The sequence below is a fragment of the Sarcophilus harrisii genome, chromosome 1 (genome assembly GCF_902635505.1).
Source record: "Sarcophilus harrisii chromosome 1, mSarHar1.11, whole genome shotgun sequence".
Lineage (NCBI taxonomy): Eukaryota > Metazoa > Chordata > Mammalia > Dasyuromorphia > Dasyuridae > Sarcophilus > Sarcophilus harrisii.
The window spans coordinates 148,639,080-148,664,906 of record NC_045426.1 but is presented as its reverse complement, the minus strand read 5'-3'; the positions used below and the strand labels follow the sequence as shown (position 1 = coordinate 148,664,906).

Genomic DNA, 25,827 nt, shown 5'->3' with positions numbered 1-25,827 from the left:
TGCATACCCTTTGATCCAGCAGTGTTACTACTGGGCTTATATCCCAAAGAGATTATAAAGAAGGGAAAGGGACCTGTATGTGCAAGAATGTTTATGGCAGCCTTTTTCACAGTGGCAAGAAACTGGAAACTGAGTGGATGCCCATCAATTGAAGAATGGCTGAATAAATTGTGGTAAATGAATGTTATGGAATATTATTGTTATGTAAGAAATGACCAAAAGGATGATTTCAAAAAGGCCTGGAAAGACTTAAATGAAATGATGCTGAGTGAAATGAGCAGAACCAGGAGATCATTATATACCTCAACAACGATACTATATGAGGATGTATTCTGATGGAAGTGGATTTCTTTGACAAAGAGAAGATCTAATTCAATTTCAATTGATCAATGATGGACAGAAGCAGATACACCCAAAGAAAGAACACTAGGAAATGAATGTAAACTGCTTGCATTTTTGTTCTTCTTCCCAGGTTATTTATACCTTCTAAATCCAATTCTCCCTGAGCAACAAGAGAACTGTTCGGTTCTGCACACATATATTATATCTAAGATATACTGTGACATATTTAACATGTATAGGATTGCTTGCCATCTGGGGGAGGGGGTGGAGGGGAAAAATCAGAACAGAAGTGAGTACAAGGGATAATGTTGTAAAAAATTACCCTGGCATGGGCTCTGTCAATAAAAAGTTATTTAAAAAAAACTGTATGGATATGCATACATATATTGTATTTAACATATACTTAACATATTTAACATGTATTGGTCTACCTGCCATCTGGGGGAGGGAGTGGGTGGAAGGAGGGGAAAAATTGGAACAAAAGGTTTTGCAGTTGTCAATGCTGAAAAATTACCCATGCATATATCCTGTAAATAAAAAGCTATAATTAAAAAAATAACAAAAATAGCGAAACATTAAAAAAAAAGATCATTCCATAAAAAATTAGGAGAGAAACAGATTGTATATCTCTCACAGCTAGAGATAGGAGATAAATTGTTTATTCTTTTCTTTTTCTCAATTGCATATAAAATATTTTTAACATTCATCTTTTAAATTTTTTGAGTTTCAAATTCTCTTTCTCCTTCCCTTCTTCCCCATGAGAAGGAAAAGAATTTGATATAGATTATATATGTGAAGTCATGCAAAATATTTATATACATGTCATGATGCAAAAAAAAAAAAAAGATTAAAAGGAAAAATAAAGAAATTTTTTTTAAAGTATGCTTCAATCTGCAGATTCTACTAGTTTTTTTTTCTCTGGAGGTGGATAACATTTTTCATCATAAGTCCTTTGGAATTGTCTTAGATCATAATATTGCTGAGAATAGTTAACTCATTCACAATTCATCATACATATAGATGTATGCATGGTCTTATATACCATACAGATCATCATACAATTTTGCTTTTACTATACATACTATTTTCTTTGTTCTGCTCACTTCAATTTTTATCAGTTGATAATGTCTTTTAAGGTTTTTCAGAAACCCTGCTTGTTATTTCTTAAAATATGATAGCATTCCATCACAGTTATATGCCATAATTTGTTCTGAGCATCTTGGTTTCCCTTTCTTTGCCACCATAAAAAGGGCTACTATAATTTCTTTTTCTTTCACTCAGTCAACAAAGTTTTATAGTTTTTAAAAGTTGTGACTTCCAAATTTTCTTCCCTCTTCCTTTCATCCTTTCTCCCTTGAGAGGGTAAGCAATCTGATATAGGTTATACAGTCATGTAATAAGTTTCCATATTAATCATTTTGTTCAATAAGACAAAGAAAAGAAGGGAGGGAGGGAGAAAGGGAGTGGGAGAAAGGAAGAAAGGAGATAGATAAGCATTTTTCATCATGAGTCCTATAGGATTATTTTGGATCATTGTATTGCTGAGAATAACCAAATCATTCAAAGTTCTTCATCATGTAATATTGTTACTGTGTACAGTATTCTCCTGGCTCTGCTCACTTTACTTTGTATCAGTTTATGTAAGTATTCCCAGGTTTTTCTGAATTCATCCCTCTTGCCATTTCTTATAGCACAGTAATATTCCATTACAGTCACATACCACAGCTTGTTCGACTATCCCTCAAAGTAATTGTAATTTCTAATGTCTATTGATATTATATGGATTTTAAAATATTTTAATAAGTAGACTATCCATAAGTGAGATTTTTATGTACAGAATTACAATGTTGTTGGTATGAGGAGCTTCTAGTATAGAACATCTTTTTACCAATGAGAATTTGTTCAGAATTTCTTTTTGAGATTTTTCTTGGTGACACCAAGGAGTTAAGTGACTAACCTTTTTATGCTAAAGGCAGAATGCTGTCTCTAAATGGACTTTTTGTTCACTATGCATTGCTTCCTCATTTAAAGAAATAGACTGTTTAAATGCCTTTAAAACTGAATATATATATATATATAGCTATAACAGATGGTTTGGTTATAGGACAGAGAGGGAGTTACAGTTTGAATTAGGAAAATTTTTATTCAGATCCGTTCCCTTATCACCCTGTATAAATCACTTACCACTCTGAGCCTTCCACCCTATGACTTGTTTCTGAATTTACCAAGGTTATTCTATGTGGGGAAGGTCTGAAATTGAGGGGAAACCACACAGTGAGTAAAAATAAAAGTAAAAAAATAAAGTAAAAAACATAGCTTTAACTAATTGCTCTGGCTAACCTTCTTCATTTTCAACTAGTTGTGGAATCTGGTCACAACTTGTAGGACATATCTAGCATAATAAACAATTACAATGAACTCTAAGTAGTTTTGGAGTCGAGATTTAGAGTCAGATCCTGGCTGCGCCACTTGTTGTTTGTGTAACCTTGGGCACATCTTTTAAACTCACTGGGCCTCAGTTTATTCATCTATAAAATGAGAAGATCGGACTTGAATGATCTCAAAGAGCACGTTCAGCTGTAACAAGTAAATGATATATAATGGAATAATGGCAACAACCAGGAAATAGAATTTATTATTCCCAGAAATCCTGTATGTAGTATAACCCCTTTTAGATTTATCTATCCATTTTGTGAAAATTACTTTGAAACTACCATGATATTGAAACTCAGTAATAAGATTCAAATTTCCATTCGAATAGTGTTATTCTGTGTGATATGTGTGAGCAGAATGTATAGTTAATGGTGAAATAGAAAGATAGAGCATAGAAAATTGGGACTAAGATACAGAAGTCAAAGTCATTCTCAATCTGCTTTTTATTGATTTGTGAACTTGGGCATGTTGTTCAGAGTTGTTGAGTTTAATAATTGTTTCTTGATTTTATTGAATAATAGATTGATTATTATATTCCCCAGATTATCCTCCTATAGTTGAAGAAAAAACTAAGTAAGCCACATCTATGAGTAACTTGGATAAAGATATATTAACATAGCTAAGGGATCTGCTCCCCAGTATGAATTCTTTAACTTTTAATAAGAAATGAGTTTCTATTGAAGGCTTTCCTGCATTTATTATACTGACTAGCTTTTCTCTCCATTGTTGAGAATCAAAATAAAAAAAAAAAATGAATAGAATAGAATAAAGTAACAAATCAACACTATTATACCCAGATTGTTTTTGCAGTGCAATTATATCGCTTAGAGGGATGGTACTCAGAAAATCCCAGGGTCTTTTGCCTTTTGCTCTTTAGTCCAATTATTTCCTGCTATTGGCTAATTCTCATCTTGGAAAACAGGGAAAGATTTTCCTAAAGGAGATTTTACATGTAGGAACAAGAGGTAGCAAAAGAAATCATGGCAACAATAGCATGTAGGATATGTTGTGATTGATTAGTGAATGAGGAGTAGACATTCCACTTGGTGTAGGGGAACATGAAACCTCCTGATTTGATGCTTTTGACAGGTACTCCTTGTTTCTCTTTTCTATCATCTACTCCTAGGAGAGGTTATAGCAGGTACTTAATAAATATTTGTTAAATTTGGTTTAATGAGACTCTAAAATGAGACAAATCTATGGAAAAGCATAAGGTTGTTTATTTTAATTAGAATAACTCCACCTTTGTACTTAAAAAGAAGTAATAGATGCAAGATACCTGTCATCATTATCCCCTTTCTGTGACTGATCAAGATAGATTGTATCCATAAGAGAGGGAAAATAGCTTTTCACTTTTTATTAGCTGCTTTTGCTTCTTAGTCAGCACTTTCCTTTGAGAATAATCATTGATGAAATTTCTATCTTCTTATTTTCCTTCATTGGCAGTTGATAATTTCAGTTTGAGAAGAGGAAAACAAAGGGTCATAATTGTTATTATTTTTAATGAATGACATAAGTATTTGACTGAAAGTTTTAGTACAGGAGGGAATTGAGTAGTTATTGAGTAAAATAAAGTTTGGGGGGTTATTTCATCATTCATTCAAATATTTATTAAATATCTAAGCTTCCATCTGGCCCACCTGACAAAAATAACTACCCTTGAGAGTAGCTCTAAGCTACCAGATCTCATTGAAGTTGATTAGTAAGAAAAGTTGCCATTGGAAGTATCTTTGCCCTTTGTCTTCCCTTTGTTCCTCCACTGTAAACCCAAGACTGTCCAAAAGAACCATATAATTATTCATAGCATTTTGATGAGTTAATTACAAGCCTTATAGTGAGTCTCAGTACTGCGAGGTCTTCTCATCTGTTTTGCCACTGAATCCTATGGTTTTCAGGATTGATGCTATGTTTTTCATTCTTCTTGATCTTACCATCTGCCTCACAGCTGAACCCTCAGGACTTTTCTGCCTTCTCTGACTTACAACTGAATGCTTTTACGTGATTTCTCCCTTCTCACAGAGTGTGAGCATCTGAGCTCCTTGGGAGGGGGAATTGTCTCATTTCCTCTATTTCTATACCAAGCACTAGACATAGTTCTTAGCATATAGTAGATCCTTAATAAATGTTTTCCCATTCATTCACTTAATTTGCACAAAATACTACACTACAACTTGTTATTCTTCTTATTCCCCTTTCACTCTTCCTCTTCATATCCTTCACATATCTTTATTATGATATTTTGAAAGCAGGCCAGCTATGTTTTATTTTTAAGACAATCTAAATTGAGCTAGTTGAGAAAGATATTTTATGGATATTAGATCTAAATAATGTAAACTTTTTGAGGACAGGATCATTGTCTTAAAATTCCTTTGTGTACTTTTGAGCATATAAAAGCATTAATAAATCTTGTTGAAATAAATTCAACTGAAACTTTATTTTTCTTTTAAAAGGATAGCACATCAAGTATATCTTCTTTGACTGCTAGAATTGTTAGGTAATAATATTCTTTGCACAGTGCTTCCCCTTTTCTTGAAGTTGCTAAATGTCTACCCTGCAGTGTCAAAATCAAATAGAAATGGGGACAACTGAACTCCATCTCATGATTTCTGCAGTCTACATATTGACTAAGAAAACCACATATTAACATTATGTTCTATTGTATTTTTATTTATTTTGTTCAATGTTTCTCAATTACATTCTAATCTGATTGGTGGTCCAGGTTGTGCATTTGACACCTTCATTAGGCCTTAAGACTCATGCTTTTTTTTTTGAGGGGAAGTCATTTTTCCAAAAGCTTGGGAGAACAGGAAAATAAAAAGTCAATAATGGCTTTTTTTCTTTTGAGTGTCACTGAAATACAACACATTTTCAGTGTTATCAAGACCCCTGTTATTGATTGTCTGAACACATGAATCAGCTGTAGGTTTTCCCATTGCTGATTCTTGTCCTGGCTTCTTTTTGCTAGTTAGATCACTGTTTTTCAAATGCAAATAGCAATGTAAATATTTCTCCTTCTGTTCCAGTTTCGACGTGGACAATGGCACATCTTCGGGACGGAGTCCCTTGGATCCCATGACAAGCCCAGGATCAGGGCTAATTCTCCAGGCTAATTTTGTCCACAGTCAACGCCGGGAGTCTTTCCTGTATCGGTCTGACAGTGACTATGACCTTTCTCCAAAGTCCATGTCGAGGAACTCCTCCATTGCCAGTGATATGTAAGTATGGGGAGGGATCTTTTAGGGTGACATAAGAACATTGTCAATGATTTGCATGAAATTTTCTCTAAAACTGAGGACAAAATATCACATGATCAATCTTTGCCATTTGTAACTATTGAATTTTTCCTTGGGGTGAAATAAATAAGAGTACACTAATGTGGGTAATTAACATCAGCTTTGACTTGAGAATTTCTCAAGAAAATGAGAAATAATGAATTTTTTGGACATGTGTTGAGCATTTTTGTTTGTGAATTGGCATGTTTTTATGTTGACTTAGCAATTTTATCAGGTAACATGCATTTTTCTCAAGAAAGATTATTGGCTAATAAAAGCCTTAAATGTAAACCTCTTTCTATTAAAAAAAAATTTTATGTGTGTTTAGCCCCAGTTAATAGCCTATTTCCAGTTGTGTTGTCTTGCCATGTGGTTATTTATTCCCAGTTGGATAATCTCTTGCATTGTAATTTACTCTTTAGAGAGCAGCTTCTTTTTCAGAGTCCCCAGCACCATGTCCTGTATAGTTGCTATCTTCATTTGTCTTAGACTACTGGAAAAACTTGAGATAAACATTCTTTACTGACTCTGTGGCCAGAATTTGGTAGAATTGCGTTTTTGAATATATATCAAAATTCAAAGGTTCTACAACATACAGTCTGATGAATAAGACCTGTACAGTTTGATTTTTGGGGGAAAGTACTTTTTTTTTTCCTTATTCCTAAACACCTCAAGTTCAATTTCAGGAACTAATACTAGAGAAATTATAATTTTAAATTAGTGATTCTTAGTTCATTCTAAACAAGACTGATTAAGTGCCATCTACATATAATAAGTGAAATTATTTTAATTTGGAAACATTATTGACCCCTCACTCTACCTCAAAAATTCCCCCCATCAATGTGGACTGGCACTTGCTTTGCAGTTATGAGTCTTAAAGAAGTACCTAGAGAACTGAGAGATTACATGATTTGTCTTGATAACAGAGCCTGTGCATGCAGAGAGTAAATTTGATCTCAGCCTTCAGCCTTCAAAGCTAACTCAATAAACCCTATACAACAGTGCTTCTTTATTACCTTAAAATTAAGTCCTATAAGGGCCAGTTAGGTGGCACAGTGAATAGAGCATCACCCTTGAAGTCAGGAACATCTGAGTTCAAATTTGATCTAACATTTCCTAGCTGTGTGACTCTGGGCAAGTCACTTAACTCCCCAACTGCCTCAAAAAAAAAAAAAAAAAAAAAGTCCTGAAAAACATGAAAGTCTGTGTACCACCATCCCAAAATCAAGATAGAATTTAAGAGTGCCATAACACACCTAAATTAGGGACAAACCAAATTAATGTGCATATTCTTCTACAGTATATATGGGCTTGTGAGCTTTCTGAGGTATCCATTACAAATTGAGCATCCTAATATATTGAAATGTAAAGATTTAAGAGTCTATGCTTTTGTTCTTGTTACTATTCAATCATTTTACTTGTTTTTTATTCTTCATGATTCCATTTGGAGTTTTCTTGGCAAAGTTACTGGAGTGTTTTGCCATTTCCTTCTCCAGTTCATTTTTACAGATGAGGATACTGGGACAGAGTTTCATAGCTAGTAAGGATCTCATAGCTAGTAAATATCTGTGGCCACTCAGATGGTCAGGGAAATGAATCTTCCTGACACCAAGCCCAGCACTTTGCCACCTAGCTACCCCATCTATACTTACTTTTTTTTTTTTAAACAAATAATGAGTAAGTATGAATTGACCTTGGATTTGAATATTAAATTTCAATTTAAATTATTCAGTCTGTTTTTGCTCTGTATCTTCTCTTTGATTTTTCCTTTTCATCATTTCCCAGTGGCTCTGGATTTTTAATTTCAGGTAAATACCTGAAGCTCAGGCACCATACTGGCGTACGGTTCAGAATTCCTTCTTCAAGAGTGGTATCAAATGTGACACTGCTAGTGTCCTTTCTTCCATATCACGTTGCCTAGCTGTTTTCCATACTGAAGTCAAATCTATTTATTACGTTTATTGTACCAGGTCAAAAATGAATTTTGAGTGTTTTTTATTTGAATAATTTGAGAATTCTATGGGGAGAGGAAAACAAATTATAATAATAATGATTCCTTACAGCTATATAAAATTTTACAGTGTTTAAGTGTTCTGCTACAGAAATTAATATTATCTTGGTAGGAACACTGAGAGAGAGGCAAGACTGACATTGTGATCCTTATTTTATAGACAAGGAAACTGAGCTTTAGAAAACTGTTGTAAGAGGCAGCTGAATGGCACAGTGAATAGAGCACTGACCCTGGAGTCAGAAAGACATGAGTGTTCATATTTGGCCTCAGACACTTAACACTTACAAGAAGGAAAGAAGGAAGGAAGGAAGGAGGGAAGGAGAAAAGGAAGGAAGGAAGGAAGGAAGGAAGGAAGGAAGGGAAGGAAGAAAGGAAGGAAGGAAGGAAGAGAGGGAGGAAGGGAGGAAGGAAGGAGGGGAAGAAGGAAGGAGGGAAGGAAGGAAGGAGGGAAGAAAGGAAGGAAGCAAGGAGGGAAGAAAGGAAGGAAGGAGGGAAGCACTTACAAGAAAGAAAGAAGGAAGGAAGGAGGGAAGGAGGAAAGGAAGGAAGGAAGAAGGGAAGGGAGGGAGGGAGGAAGGGAAGAAGGAGGGAAGGAAGGGAGGGAGGAAGGGAGGAAGGAAGGAGGGAAGGGAAGAAGGAAGGAGGGAAGGAAAGAAGGAGGGAAGGAAGGAAGGAGGGAGGGAAGGAAGGAGGGAGGGAAGGAGGGAAGGAAGGAGGGAGGGAAGGAAGGAAGGAAGGAGGGAGGGAAGGAAGGAAGGAGGGAAGGAAGGAAGGAAGAGAAGAAGGGAGGAAGGAAGGAGGGAAGGAAGGGAGGGAGGAAGAAGCGAAGGGAGGAAGGAAGGAGGGAAGGAGGGAGGAAGGAAGGAAGGAGGAAAAGAAAGAAGGAGGAAAAGAAGGAAGGGAGGAAGGAAGGAGGGAAGGAAGGGAGGGAGGAAGAAGGGAAGGGAGGAAGGAAGGAGGGAAGGAAGGAAGGAGGAAAGGAAGGGAGGAAGGGAGGAAGGAAGAAGGGAAGAAAGGAAGGAGGAAAGGAAGGAAGGAGAAAAGTATTGAAACTGGTTCAAAGTTACAAAGTTGGTTCTGGCTTCGAGTTTAATTTTCTGTCCACTGTCCCATGGAAATGTTGCTAGGGATAGATATGGAGATCCAACCATATTATTGATGACAATTCATAGCTGACATAAATATCTGGATACCACATTTTTTGTTCTGGTTATCATCTCTCTATTTTTGTTTTTCACTTTCTTCCATTTCTTTGTGTTAGGTTTATCAGATCTGGTCCATATTTCTTTCAAGGCAAAATGTTCCATAAGAATAAATACATGAGTAACAACAACAACAACAACAACAACAACAAAACAAAAAAACAAACAAAAAAACCCCAGCAAGTTATCTTTAGTAGGCGCTTGCCAGAGCAGTAATAACATGACAACATGATAATATGATAATTTCATAAATGTGACTAGTGCTTTTTGATTTTGCATATAGATAACGTGATCTATATAAATATACCTCCATCAGAATTTATATAAAGTATATAATTTAATTCTGTTCAAAAAATATTTATTGAATACCTACTATGTGCATGGCAGTCACTATTTGAACACTGCTATAATTATTGTTAATGCAGATGTGAATACATACACATGCACTCTTTGGGATATCCTTTGTATATCCTTTGGGATAGGATATCCCCTTTGCTTTAGGTGATGTCTCCATAGATAAACTGTAACAAACTGTGGTTAGTTTTATGTCTCTGATGCTGCTCCAGAAATATTTATAATCTGTCCTGTCCACATCACATTTGAAGGATAGTTTTAGTTGGAGCCACCATATTTTAGGGAAGATTCTGTCTAAAAATGGTTACAGATCCTTGATGAGGCTGGGTAGTGAAGGACATAGTGTTAGGAAGACGTGTTCAAGTTCTTCATATAATACACATTAACTGTGTGACACTGAGTCATTGAATACCTACTATGTGCATGGCAGTCACTATTTGAATATTGTTTTGTTATAACAACTGTTAATATAGACATAAATACACACACACATACATATGCTTTGAAAATCTCCATGGTAGTTGGGCTGATTTATATCCTCCATCTTAATAGATTTCCTAAATATGCTGAAAATAGTGGAATGACAATGAGCACAACTAAGGTGTGGCACTTCTTGGTAAATAGCTAACAATTGCTTACAGTTTATAGATTATGTCACTTCTTTTGCTTCCTTAGCTCATAATCTTCCTACATTTTCATATGGGCAAGATAGGCATCTGTCAGTCTTATGTGTGTAGAGACAAATCCCTAGGATTTGTAGTGGATTTGTCAGTAGTGTAGCAGATGACAATATATTTTGGTAGAGAAAGTTTCCTAAGTAGATGCTTTTCACAGGTCTAACAAAAGGAAATATAGAATGGCTTAATCTTATCAGATTTTCCTCCTCTGAAAAATGCCTTAGGGTGTTGTGAAAATAAATGTGTATGAAAGAGCTTGCACATATAAAATGTTATTAATATTCCTCATAAGCAATTGAATATAGTAGGCACTTAAGAAAGATTAATGGAGAAAAAAGATTAATGGAATGAATTATTAAATAATTAAACATATTTAGTTATGAAAAGTTACTGGAATATAAATTGTGGTATTTATTAAGGACATTTGAATATTTTTCTGATTACTTAAATAATTACCAGGTTTGATTATAATTGATTCAGTAGAAGAAGAATGAACTGTCATGTATTTTAAACATTTTTTCCTGGTAATTCAGTACATTAGAAGTAATTCTGACCATACCTTACAGCAAAATAATTTTAATCCCCATTTTACAAATATATAAGCTAGTTGATGGTCTGTGGTTGTAATAGATGAAGAAGAAGAGGAAGAGAAGGAGGAAGAAAGGAAAGTGTAACTACAAGTAAGGTGGATAAATATATTGTTCAGTGGAGTTAGGTTTCATATCCACTATTTCTCATTTAATTCCCATTTAATTTGTGAGGAAACTGGGATGCACAATGATTAATTTTTAAGTGATCAATTTATGTAGTAAAAATTTTTTTAATGATTTTGGTTTTAAAAAAATAATAAGAATTCTCAAAGGTCTTTGAGGTCATAGAGTTCAGAGTCAGAAGTAGAATTAAATTGTTCTAATTATCTGGCCTGAGTTCTTTCCACCTGACCAATAGTTCCCAGTTTCTTAAATTAAAAACAACAATTATAATAACTTAGAGAATATCCATAAAAGAGAAAAAATAAGTAAGTGTGAATGTGACTCTGTAAGGTGGTAACATATATTTGAATTTATGCTATAGAATACAATGTATAGCCTAGTTCTAGCCCAGTGGAAATATGCAGTGAAAATTCAAATAAGGTGATCAAATTAAAAAACAATATGTGCAAATTCAAATAACTTATTGAATTCATTATTTGCATTGAGACTTATCTATAGTTTCACAGAAACCTCTTTGCCCTAGCCCTAGATTTTGATTCTGAAACCTCTCAATATATCTTGGGGTTTACAGGCTAGATTTCTTTCTTAAAGACCTAGCCTTAAACCCAAATCACTCTGGTTCTCATTGATTGACTGACAATGGGTCTCATGTCAAGCTCTACTTGGGCTATTTGGGCTCTGATTGATTCAAAGTGAATGTAAAAAATAATTGTTTCCATTCCAATCTTCCTGATCTATATATGGCCAGATAAAGACCCAAATAACTCTGAAGAAATTGAGGCTAGTGACATTGCACAACTCTTCCTCACTTAAATGCAACTCACTTGCATGTCATGCCATCATCTCCCTGATGTCATAGTCCTTGAGAATGAAGGACAAACAATAACTCCAAACCTACATTTTTAAGAATACCCAGAACAGCCATGTTTTCATTCCTTTCTAGATTCTACTCTCTATTCTAGATTTTCTCTATCATCCTTCTAATATTTTTGCAGCTTGATTTTATGTATTATTGTCTCTCATTAGAATATTACCACCTTGAGGCAAGGATTCCTCCATTAAATTTGTATTTGTATTTCCAGCACTTAGCCCAGTGCCTGGTACATGATTAACATTCAATAATTGTTTATGGTTGTCTTGTTTGTTGACTTGGATCAGTGTGTTAATTTAGAAAATAGTTGGTGACTTAAAATTACTTTGAACTTAGTAGTGCTTTTAAATTATGGATTTTTAAAATATAAGTTCTACTCTGTTTGCAGAAAGCATGTTTATTCCTCTGTAGATTTACATTTGGATTTGTGACCCCCTTGCAATACTTTGATGGCTTCTGACGAGCTATATTCATTACAGTCACTACCCATTTTCTTACAACTCATTGATCAATTCAAGAATGGAATGCTGGAATTCTTATTCCAAAATTCCCAGTTGGAGATGTAAATTTAGGAGTGGAAGGAAGATTGCACTCTGGCCAAGAAAATTAAATGTAATTTCTTTAATGTGCAGAAAAATACTATTTTCCATATATAATCCTCTCTAGTTTTCAGAAGCAGTTTTTCTATAAAGCCCTATAATTTAGCTCTTTCATCAAAGCTTTAGCAAAGGTCCATTTAAAGCTTGTGGTATTTTTTTTTTCCTTTTAGTGATTTCTCAAGAACTTTAAAAAAAAAAATTATTTCTATAGCTATATGAGATTGCTGCTACTGCCGCATTTCACCCTGACAATACCAACTATATGTATATGTACAAATGAAAGGTACATAAGGCTACTTTGTGTAGTTAAAAATAAGTGGAGATATTCATTACAAGGCAAGTAAGAAATTATGCAAGTGATTTAATCATCAAGACTCTCTCTGTAAGTTGATTTAATATTCCATAGTACTTTGCAAGTCTCTTACCTTTCCTCCTCATTCTACCACCAACCCACAGATTTTTTTTTTAAGAAGTATTTTTCATTTTGTTTACCCTGAAATTATCCAAGTACTATTAAATTAGATTGAATTAATATGTTTTAAAGTATGTGCTTTAGCAAAATTGATTCATAGGCTGTATTCATTAAAAATATGAAATTGTGTGTTCCAAATTCTTGGGAAGAGTAGGAATGATTGAATGAGAGGGCTTGGTTCAGAAATTGCAAAAAGGCTAAACAAAGGTGAGGCTTCATCTCTTTAAGGTCAAGGCTGAGTCACATTTCCTTCAGAAGAGTACTTTTGTTATAGAAAAAGAGATTAGAAGCCATCAGATCCAATATAGTCAAATTCTGGGAAGGTGATAAATAGAACCAAGATTCTTACAAAAAGCTAAGTATTGGCAGAAATCTATTTTCATAGAAGGTATTAGAAAATTGCTAATAATCTAGATATGCTAGCTTTTGTTTTAGTCACTTGTGGATGCTACTTCTAGAACAGTTTGCCTTTCCTATTGCTATCATAGATTGATTCAGAAATTCATAATTGTCTTCGTGTTTGAGCCATTTGGAAATGATCTTTTCCAACCATTCTCTTTGATCCTCCCATGAACTTAATAGTTTCTAACTTTTTTGTAGCTTTCTGTGTACATATCTCATTGTGAAATTTAAAAGTTATTAAATATTACTATGTGCCAGACTATGTACTAAGCTTTGGGAATGTAAAGAAAGACAAAAACATCCCTTGAAGAAGCTCACAATCTAATGGGAGAGAGAGCCTGCAAACAATGATGTATAAGAAAGAAGTATACAGGATAAAGTAGATATAACCTTAAAGAAAGGACAGATTTGAGAATAGTTTCTTGCAGAAAATGGAACTTTAGGTAAAACTTGAAGTTAGACTAGAGAGGAGGGAGTTCCAAGCATGGGGGAACAGACAGTGAAAATTCCCATAGTTGGGAAATAGAGTATCTTTTGCAAGCAGTTGTAAGGAGCCTTGTAAGGAGGCTAGTGTCAGTAGACTGTAGAATATGTGGAAAAAAGTAAATTATAAGAAAACTCAAAATCACAGGACAGGAAGATTTGAAAGAGGAAAAGGCTTAAAAGAAAAGAGTAAAAGTTCATTTTTTTAGTTGGATTGAATTTCAAATGATTATAGGATATCCAGTTCAAAATGTCTTATAGATAGTTGGAGATGCAAGACTGGAGGCTGGGAGAGAGGTTATACTTGAACAAATAAATAGATCTAAGGATCATCAGCATGGAGATGATACATATTGGAGCTGATGAGATCACCAAAAGAATAGAGGAAGAAGAGAAGAGAAATAGGAGAAATTTAATAGACGAAATTAGATAGGAAATGAACCATTAGAGAGAGGTATCACAAAGATTTAGAGAAGAGGTCAGAAAGGATAAGGACTGATTATAGAAGTCATTAGTTTTGATGCTGCTTTAGGAGACAGCTGTCTCCTAATGATGAGGTTGGATACCAGGAAGTATGAGTTCAACAAGAAAGACTTCTACAATGAGAAGAAAGGAAATGGAGGCACTGATTAGCATTCTCAAGGAGCTCAACTGTGAAAGAGTAGAGAAATATAAGATGATAGTTAGTGAAATTGGATAGATCAAAGAAGAGTTTTTTGAGGATGGGGAAGACTTGGGTGTGTTTGTAGCTAATAAGGAAGCAACCAAGAGACTGAGAGAAACTGAAAATAAGAGAATGGACTACTATGTTACTCTGGGTGTAACCATGGACTAGTCACTCTGGGCTTTACTTTTATCACCTATAAAATGAAAGGATTGGTTGGAATAATCTCCAAGATCTCTTCTAGTACTAATTCCTCAAATCCCATCAGCTTGTAATTATGTCCTGCTGTTCCTTCATTTTCAATGACAAAGTAGCCACAGACAGAGATGGTTCCTAAAAAAGTCTTAGCTAATTTGATTGAAATATATCTACTGGTTTGTTAAGACTGCCCCTCCTGACAGTGTCACATTTTCCCCTATGATGTGATGTCTAAAGAATTAAGCTCAAAATAGTTAGGGTGATGATTAGCCAGAGGATTAATCACAAAGGAGAAAAAATTCATATGCATTTTTTGTCTTTTTAATGTGTAATTAGAAGAGTAAGGAAATTTGGATTCCAGATCCACCAGAATCGATTGAAAAAAATTACTTATGTTTTCTAATTTCCTTCTACAGTAAAACAAGGTAAAAACAGTTTTTCCACGTCCTCTTAGAGAGTAAAAAGTATTTTGAAAAACACTTGCATGAGAAGGGAAAATAATATTTAGAGGGCATTTTCCATTCACCAAGAAGTTTGATTGGTATTTAATCTGAATTTTTTTCATTTCTTGATTTCATGTTATTCTTTCCATCATTTAGTATTTTTATACTCTACTTGTCCACCTGAACTACCATACTTTTTAATTGAGGGATCTTTATCTTTGCTCACTAAGCATTTTTATTTGCCATCTCACACCACCTAATAATAAAGATAAGGATTTGAAACAATAAAATTCTATCCAAATCATTAGCCAATCTCCAAATTTGATTTGAATTTAAAAAAAAATTGACCTAAATTATTTTTAAATAAATTCATTTGCATGTTAATTTAAATAATACACAATCCCTGCCTAAAGGTAAGCAAGCTAGAAGCAAACTAGAATGTAGTGCTGTCTAGAAAAAATGTCTGATTTTTCTGGTCTTGTCTTTCTCTGCCCAAGAAGATATCTGTACCCTAGCCACTCTCCTTCCTCCTGTTCTTCTATTTTCTGCTCTAGTTCTGCAATACTTGCCATTTCCCACTTCCTCATTCTCCTATGTACCTATAACTTGGTCTTTGGGACATGGAAGCTTCTATGGTAGAAAATTCTAGCTTTCAATCAGATCTGGTTACTTATGCTACTTTGTTCTCTGAGCTGCCCTAATCTAGTTGGAATGAAGACAAGATTAAGGAGGAGTCCTGATAAGAGTTTAGTGTAACTATGTGCTACTTAGTGTTAGGATCCCCTACAAGGATCTCAGAGACTTCCATTTCTTCCTGTGTCCTATAGACCATTGTGTACCAAGCTCTCATTGTCCCTTCCCTAACCTTCCTGTTATCACCCTTGGGGTATCCATGTTGCCCCAATAGGAAATGTGGTCAGGCAGTCTCAATCCCTCACTTTCGTTGTCCTTACATTCTCTTTTATATTTTTTTCTGATATCTTCAATGAAACCATATGTTCTTCCCCTTACTTCAACTAAATAATACTTGATCTCTACTTCCTCTGCAAAATTCCCTTTTGTCATTGCAGAAAATTCTATTAGGTAGATTGATAGAACAAGAAGGAGAGAAGCAATTTGACCTGTAATGTAGTATGATCAAACAATAAGCAAACAAACAAAATTATCCCCAAATGCAATTTATAAGAGGGGGGGAAATCTAGAGACTTTTTTTTTTTTTAATTGTATGAAATAGTAACTAAGAAAGAGTTTCTAACAACTTGAGATACAGAAAAGGAAAATGATAAAGATGTGGGAAAATCGGAACACTAATGCATTTTGGTGGAGCTGTGAACTGTTCCAGCCATTCTAGATAACAATTTGAAACTTTACCCAAAGGGTTATTAAACTGTGCATACCTTTTGATCTAGCAATACCATCATTAAATTTGAAACCCAAAGAGATCACAAAAAGGGAAAAGGACCCACATATACACAAATATTTGCCCTTCATTTGAGGAATAATTGAGCAAGTTATGGTATGTGAATGGAATGGAATATTATTGTTCTGTAAGAAATGATAAACAGGCAGATTTCAGAAAAACCAGGAAACACTTAGATGAACTGATGCTGCCTGAGTTGAACAGAATCAGGAGAACATTGTATACAGTAACAGCAACATTGTACAATGATCAACTTTGATAGACCTCGCTCTTCTCAGCAATACAATGATCCAAGGCAATTCCAAAAGACTCATGATGGAAAATTCTATCCATATCCAGAGAAAGAACTATGTAATCTGAATGCAGATTGAAGATACTATTTTCACTTTTTAAACATTTTCTTTATTGTGGTTTTTCCCTTTGATTCTTCTTTCACAATATGACTAATGTAAAAATATTTACCATGATTATACATTTATAACCCATATCAGATTGCTTGCTATCTTGAGGAGAGGAGAGGGAAAGAAGGAAGAAGGAAGGAGAAAAATGTGAAACTTAAAAATCTTATAAAAATGAATGTTGAAAGCTATCTTTACATGTAATTGAGGGAAAAAATATTAAGTGCTAAAAAAATTTAAGAGAAAAAATGAAGAGTTGCTAATGGCAATCAGGTACCCCAATAACTGAATTAAAAGGCTTCCCAAAAATTTGATTGTGTCGTGCCTATGTATAGCAAATGTCCAAAACCTTCATTTTCCATTAAAATTTATGTGTAAGTATATTTTGTTTTGCTTTGTCCGTTTCTCCTCCCTCACTCTAATTCTTCTATAAAAGAAGTTAGAGAAGCTTAGCTAAGCCATTACAAAATAAAAATTCATGTTACATTAAATCTTTTCTTAATAATATTTTTTTATTTTCAAAATATATACAAAAATAGTTTTCAACATTCAACCTTGCAAAACCTTGTGTTCCAAATTTTTTCTCTCCCTTTTCCCCACCCCCTTCCCTATTGTCCAAGTAATCCAATGTATGTTAAATATGTGCATTTCTTCTACACATATTTCCACATTTATCATTACATTAATCTTAATGGTGTAGGTTTTAGGAAAATATATTGGGAACAAATATAACTTTTATTTCTGTAAATTGGCATAATATTATAGAATCATAGTTCTGTAGAGCCTGAAGGGAATGCAGAGGTCATCACTCATGCTTCTACCCAAAGCATGAATCTTGTGCACAATCCAGTGCCTGACTCAGTTCCTAGTACATAGTAGGCACTTCATACTTACTAGTTAATTGATTGAAAATACCCAACAAGTTGTCATCCAGTTCTTTGAGACTTGAAGATTTTTACAGATGGAGAACTCATTATCTTCTATGGTACTTTATTTTATTTCTTGGACAGTCAAAAAACATGTGAGATGGTGGAAATTAAATTAGATTTGTAACAGGATTTATATATTTTTTTAAATTTCAAATTATTTAGGAACTATATGACTTTATTTTCTTCTTCAGTGAAATGTATGAGTAGGAATAGAGAATGAATGTCAAAGATCCTTCTAAATCTAAATACTTTGATGTCATTGTTAGGAAACTTTTTTTTAAGTGGAGGTGAAATCTTTTGCTACTGTTCTTCTCTCTTGAAACTTAACAAAAAAAATCCTAAAATTCCTTCCAGTGTCATTACTGTCAAAGCCTTTTTAAGTCTTTTACTCTCCAGGATAAACAATATAGTTTTTTCTGGTTTCTTTGTCGGGCTTAGCTTTAAATTTTTTGATGTTCTTACCAACTATGCTCCTTTTGGACACATTCCAGTTTGTCAATGTTCCTTCTAAAATGTGGCAACCTGAATTTAAAACAGTGCTCTAGATGTGGCCTCCCCAGAGTACAATATACAGCTAACATCATTTTCCTAGTCTGGAATGCTCTATATTTATTAGTTCACCAAGTTCTATTTTTTTTCTATTGACTACCATACTCACATCACTTACTCATACTGACCCTGTAGTCCATTGTCATCCAGAGATATTTTCCAAATTAACTATTTTATAGACAAGAGAGAATTCCCTGGATCATTCCAAAAAGAAATTAATGCCCTAGTAAATTGATGTTGTCAGCAAAGTCCCATAATTAGAATGGAATTTTCAGAGCCATGTTCTCTTTGGACCCTTCCTTATGGTTCTTATGCCTCCATGAAACTGACAAAATTGGAATTTTCTACCATTTGTACATTTGTAGAGGTTCTTTCCTACTACTGAAGGCACTACTATGCTGTGAGATTCATTCATTCTACCACCTCTAAACAAAATAATGAATATTTAAAAGACAGTTCTGACATTCTGACATCAGGGAATGTGTCATTTATACAAATTACCTCTCTGCCTATTTTGAGGTAGCTTTTCTTTGTTCTCTCTCTATATAGGATCACAATGTGGTATATCTAAAGAAGGAAAGCACCTTAGAGGCCATATGGTCCAGTGTCTTCATTTCATAAATATGGAACTCATACTCAAAGAGGGTAAATGATCTCAGTGGTTCGCCAAAGGTCACATAGGAAACGAATGTCTAAAGCAGTACTTCAATCTAGTTCTGTGAATTCTGAAGCTTGTCTTTTATAGATCATTTACTTTACTTGTTGACTTTGGACAAAAATTTGCTCAACTTATTCTTGATATCAAAATGAATTTTAAAAAAATATTTTGTATTTTTAAAAAGATATCTATTAGAGAAAATTCTGGGGCAGTTAGGTGGTCCACTGGATAGAATTTGGGACTTGAATTAATCTTCCTAAGTTCAAATCTGGTTTCAAATACTTTCTTACTATCTGTGCAACCTGGGCAAGTCACTTAAGTCTGCCTCAGTTTCCTCATCTGTAAAAATGAGCTGGAGAAGGAAAAAGTCAACTCTAGTATTTTTGCCAAGAAATCCCCAAATGTAGTGATTAAGAACTGGATAGGGACAAAACAATTGAACAATGAAGAGAAAATTTACTTATTGAAATTGTGGTAATGTGTTATGGGCCACTCTGAACTTGAAACAAGTTGCTAAGTCAGTGGAATTGATAGAGACAATGGTTATCTAGTGCAGCATGGTTCAGTATGATTGATTTATTCCTACAACAAATAATGGTTTCCTAGTGATATAATGATTGGTTTATACTCAGTGTAGAGCATATAAGCTAGGAGCCTCACCTAGATTGATTCAGAGATTCAGAGAGGCAGAGTACAAAGGACTGGAGACAGGTGGTAGCTCAAGCTCTTGGAACCAAGGACAGATATTCATTCGATCTTCAGTCAGGCCACTGGTGGCAGGCTCTTCTCCTGCATTTCTCCACTGAGACCAAGGCCAGTCTGAAAGGCTCTCCAGAGAGCTGCCCAGTCTCAGGAAGGAGATAATAAAGAATCTGGCTCAGGAAGGAGATAATAAAGAATCTAGACTATAAGTAAGATAACTGGGCCCCAGGAAAGGAGACAAGACTTTGAAAGAGATAATAAAGGATTTAGATTTTAACACTTGGCTACTCTCATGATGATTACTGAACTGAAACAAAGGCTGCTCTCAGAGATCCCAAGAAAACCCAACCAGAGAACATTACAGTAATGCACAGGATTTGAAGCTGAAGATCTGAATTAGAAATCTAAGTCATTTAACTTAGTCCCCTCAATGAACAGGAAAAAGAACTGAGGCACAGAGCAGTAAAAGTCATTTGTCCAATGTAACACAATTGCTGTCATCCAAATTAGGGTTGAAATACAAGTCATCCAGTTCCAAATTTCAATGTTCTTTCAACTTTCTCTGAACTACTCAAAAGTGAAATGGGTTGTTTTCTACCCAAATTGGAGGGAGAACATTCTGGTCTGATTATTCAGTATCTTAGACATGGTATTCATACTTTTGTTTTAGATAAGATGACCTCAAAATTTTCTTCCAAATCCACAAGAAAGAGTTAGGATAATTCTGATTGATTCCAGTGAACAAAGGAGGAACCTGTAGCTCATAAGTGTTAAGCAATCTGGCTGAGGTCAAAAAGCTGGTAAATGACAGAGATGGGATTTAAAATCAAAGTCATTTGCTAATGTGATATTCTTTCATCTCTATAAAATTAGTAAAGAGAAATTTAATAGATGTGGAAACTAGATTATGACAAGAAGCCATGATTAGAGTATGAGCTTTAGATCCATTCCACATATAATGCAATCATCTCTATGATGTATTTCATGACTAGTCTCATGTCTGAATAAAAGACAGCAAGCTACCCAGTTGTTAGATCTGTTTTCTGGTTTTATGTCTAGCAGACTTTAAATCATCTTTCCTCTAGTTGTTATTGGATTTCAGGGACTTTCCTGACCTTGGGTCAGGACATTGGGACATTGAGACATTTTTTTCAGTGAGTCCCAAGCCATCCTCTCCAAGGCATTGATTCCTGTAATCCCCTCCTTTAAAGATAAATAAATTAAAACCATAGCAAGACAGAATAGATCCATTATAGGGAAGAGAAAGCACTTCTTCATTTTCATTACTCTAGTGTGGCCAGGAAAGATTCTCTGATAAGAAATGAGATCCTAGGACTGAGATTTATCTTAGGGGCAGCTCCTTCTCCTATCTACAAAATAAAAAGCTTAGCACTGCTTGCTTCAATGTTTGGCACATAAAAGGTTTCTGCACTTCAGTCTGTGATATCTACTTAAAACTCCATCCTGTGCCTTTTTCTCATGGGCAGGCCAAAAGAAAATACTGCTGAATTCTTAACCTCAATTTAGAAATAAACTTATCAAGCATTTAAAATATGTAGTGACCCCCATAGTGAGGAGACAACCATATATGTCTGAAAAATGTAAAGACAGAAAACCAGTAAGACTGATTTAAAATTATATATATATATATATATATATATGTATATATATATATAGTAGGGAAAATATTTCAATCAATAAATTGGATTAGAAATAAAAAAATTTTTGCATGTTTTGAAACAAGAAGAAAAGTGAGCAGAAAATTAAAAGAATTATATCTAAATAAAGGAAATTGGAAGAAAGTTTTCATCTTGGTTTGTAGAAGTGTGCTAATAATATTAGAAACACCACAGACCAAAGTGCAGAAATAAACATGTAAAAAATAGTGAACATTTAAACAGTGAACATATTATCAATATGTTATAATTTGTTATTTTTTATATTTGTTATAATTCTAGGCAACATTTAAAGAATTACTTTGGGAATTTTAGAAAAAATTAGAAAGCAAAGTTCTTCAGCAAATATATTCATCTTCACTGCCAATCACACTCAGAAAGTTTAAATGTAAATCAAAAATACTTATACACTGTTTTTTCCCTAACATCTCTTCTCCACTGTCTTATCACTACTGAAGCCTTGTCAGACTTCAATCCTGATATATACCCATCATATACCTTGTTTGCCCTATTCATGTCTTGCTGAACACTACTAGAGTGTGTCAAAGACCTATGCCAATGTGCCTTCACTGATGCATAATATTTTAGTATTAATTTCATTGGCTTTATATTACATTCCCCACAGTAACTATTGCAAAGCTCCATCTATCTAAAGTCTCTGATGAGATCCCCTAAAACTTCTCTCAGCCTGGGATCTTTCTATTTTATTGAAGAAATCAAGAACAACTATCTTGAATTTCCCATTTTCCTGGTCTTTCGGTCCTTTTTTTTTCTTCCTCTCCCTTTATCTTGAGATAACTACCATTACATATAAATGTTCATGTGTATGCACATAAAATCATTCATATACTTCTATTTCTCAATTATTTCTGAGTGCAGATAACATTTTCATTGTCATTTTTTAAATAGGTATTTATATTAGTCAAAGTAATTTATTCACTCAAATTTATTCTTAAAACAATGTTGCTATTAATGTATACAGTGTTTTCTTAGTTCTCACTTTATTCTTTTTTGTGCAAGTCTCTTCATCTCCTTAATGATTAATATTCACTCACTCCTTGAATTATCTTGTATTTGCTTCTGTGTATGTGTGTAGCATCTCTACTTCAGAAGAATTTAAGCAAGAGGTATTTTTTCAGGTTTTTTCCCCTCTTAAATCCCTATTACCATGTAAAAGAGTAAGTGCTTCATAAACATTTACTCCGTTCAAGTAGACTAAGAATTTGCCCCTAGAAAACATAGCGTATTTTCAGATGCTTTTCAATACTATTAGTCTCTTCTTGATCCTCTGTCCATGTATCTTAGCTTCTCCTTGGCCACCATTTGTGATATTAATGACCTTGTGGAGAATCCTTTCTGATTTCTCCAATAATCCTTTTTCTAAAGTATAAGATTAAATAATTTTGCCTCCCTCAGATGTATGCATATGAACATCCTACATTGAGCCATAGAATTTTAGAATTAGAAAAGATATCAGTGATCACTTCTTACCACCCATACATGCCCTTTGTCCAGCCCAAATTTTCAGTATGTCTTTTACAAAGCCACTGCTTGAAATCTTCCTGTGAGCAAGACCCCCCCCAAGCTCCTAAGGCAGCCATCTCACTTTTGGAAAAGCTGAATTGTGAAAAGTTATCTCTGATTTCATTCAAATTTTCATTTTCACAACTTCATTTCATTTTGTTCTGCTTGTTTTCCTCTCTTCCTTCAAACAAAACAGATTTATTCCCTATTCATAGAATAATAGCCATTAAGTTCAGCCCCTCCTCACTTTATAGATGATATGAGGGAGTATCACAGCAATTAAGTGATTTTTCTAAAGTCACAAAGTTAGTAATTAGCAAAGATGGGTTTTAAAAGTCCTCTGACCATTGCTTTTTCCACCTTATGATAAATCATCAAAAAAATTAAAGACAGCAACATCTGTAAGTTGCAGTTAAATTGAAGGATAATATGCAGGTTTTTTGTTGTTGTTGTTGTTTTTTTTTTTTTTTTGGTAACATGGATAAAGAAATTGGTGGAATTGATCTTATGGTGTGCCCACAAACATCAAAATACAACTACATTAAGTTACTACAATACTTTCATTGCAATTCTAATGATAAATATTTTCAAGAAATAATTGTGATCTTTATACCATCATCTGTTACAGGATAATGAAGAGATAGAAAAATTCTATCAAAAATGCAATAATGTACACTAAATGAAACCATATATTTATTTCAGTGCTTGGTAATTTCCAAGCATAAGGGAGGGTGGATAAAAATACATTAGCAAATATGGTTCAGGATTAAGAAACAAGAGAAGTTAAAGGCTTGTAGACTATAAAAAGCCTTGTATCCATGCTATGAATATTTTAAGAAGAGAGTCAGTAGGCACTAGACATAGTGAGCACAAATAACATCACAAAAAATGAAATTGATTGTCTTCTCACTGGCAAGAAATGGCTGGTTATTAATGAATCCTTTCTGAATAAGCGATGTACAGTCCCAGAGACTATCAACTTTCCTAAGAAAATTAAGTCAATATAAATCTGTTGCTATAATGAGAAGGCAAAAAAAGCCCAGAAAACATGTCTGCCAACAAACCCTTGATTTTATTGCCAAGTAGAGATCTGCAGCAGCCAAGAGCAATACAGTTTAAAATATAAACCCATTTGTAAAAATCTTGCCAAAAAGTATGGTAGAAAAAAAATTAGCAGCATCTCTTCAAATATTGGCAAGAAGCATCAAAGGGAAAAATAAGTATATAGAAATTTTGTCAAGAGACCTAATCAAGCCAAGAGAATTGAAGAATGACATAGGAAAGAGCCTAACAAACATATGAAAAAACAAGAAGATCCACAAAAAACCTTAAAAGAATTTTCTTTACCAATGGTGGTAGTATGGACTCTTACACCTTAAGCTCTGGTGTTTTGCATAAAAAAGTACAAATAGCCCTGAAGAGAAAGATTGAAGAACAATAGTTAAGCTACCAAGTATATACAAAAGAAGTCCATCTTTCAGGTGAAACAAATCTGAGCATCCAGAATATGAAGTCTCCAAATAGTCATAAAAAATAGACAGCAGAGGTACCTTTGTTATCATTTCTGATTAGGAACAAAAAGTGAGGCATGAAACAGAGAAACTTGTGCTCCCCAGAGTTGTGTTGTGCCTTGTTGTGTCTCGTTTTGTTATGTTGCCTTAATAACATTACTTGACTAAGGCCCAGACCTTGTAGAACCTCCTAAATGAGGTCTATAATCCTCCATCCCTGCTCCACCCTAGAGTGAGTCCTAAAACTTAATGGATTAACTCTTCTCCATTTGGGATAGGTTATCTGGGACTTTGGAGGTTAAATCTGGAAGGTCACTACTTTGTGTGAGGAGAGATGGGGAACAACAACTATCCAGCCTAGCTAAGTCCTAGTGTCTCTGTAGATGCCTTGATGGAATGAAACCCAGAAAAGGGCTTGCTCAATATAATATGCTGAGATTATCTTGAACCACTCCCTCAATTTTACATATGGAAAAATTGAGGTTAAATCACACATCAAAATAATTTTTCCTTTAGAATTCAAAATTACATTTTCACCTTGAAAATATATTAAATAGTCATGCAAGTGTAGTTGGCAATGGTGAAATAGTTTTTTTTTTTCCTATGTCACTAACCCTTTTGTCTCATTTTAAGTGAAAAAGGAAGAAAATCAGGATGCTCTGATCTGAGCTGAGAAAATTCCCATGAGACTCCCCAATGAGAAAAAGATGTTTTACAATTTTTCTTATTATTATACAATGATTATAAGTTACTTCATTGCTTCTGTGTATAAAGGTTAACAACTCTGGCTGTATTTAGAATTCTTTGTTGTATTTGACTTATATTCTTGGATTTATCTAGCCTTGCCAAAATTTTGACAGCTTCATTTGTCAATCATAGTGCCATCAGTAAAGGAAAGAAAAGATCATTTAATTAACATTTTCGATTTTAGAAATCAATAGCTATTTGGAACTATTTTCTGTATGAACTGTTCTTTGCATTATTCATAATAGCATAATAGCAAGAGTTTACAGCTGTAAAAATAGTAGAAGTACTTCTAGTTTTGAATAAGAATTTTATCACAGTATCTTTTTTTTAAGTTACTTAGTTCTATACAGGTGCACCACAATTAAAGTTCCATTTGAAACTGAGATAGACATAATAAAGGATGGTGATAGTCTTTTAATGACACCCAATAGAAGCAAGTGACACTATAAAGGATTTACAAAGGATATTAAATAGAAAAAGCACTGCTAACCTAGGGAACTTAATTAAGCAATTGAGAATATAAGGCCAGTTTGCTTCTCTTTAAAAGAACCAGTTAAAAATATGGAGATCTTTTAAA

General features: G+C 34.1%; 1 protein-coding gene across 7 annotated transcripts in view; it reads left to right on the top strand.

Annotated features, from left to right (window-relative positions):
• Positions 1-25,827, top strand: part of PDE4D (phosphodiesterase 4D) — a 1,062,771-nt gene that overhangs the window by 806,585 nt on the left and 230,359 nt on the right. For all 7 annotated transcript variants that reach the window (XM_031948468.1, XM_031948542.1, XM_031948614.1 and 4 more), the window contains exon 2: positions 5,799-5,990. In XM_031948468.1, the coding sequence (XP_031804328.1) occupies positions 5,799-5,990 (192 nt within the window). The remainder of the gene's footprint in view (positions 1-5,798; positions 5,991-25,827) is intronic.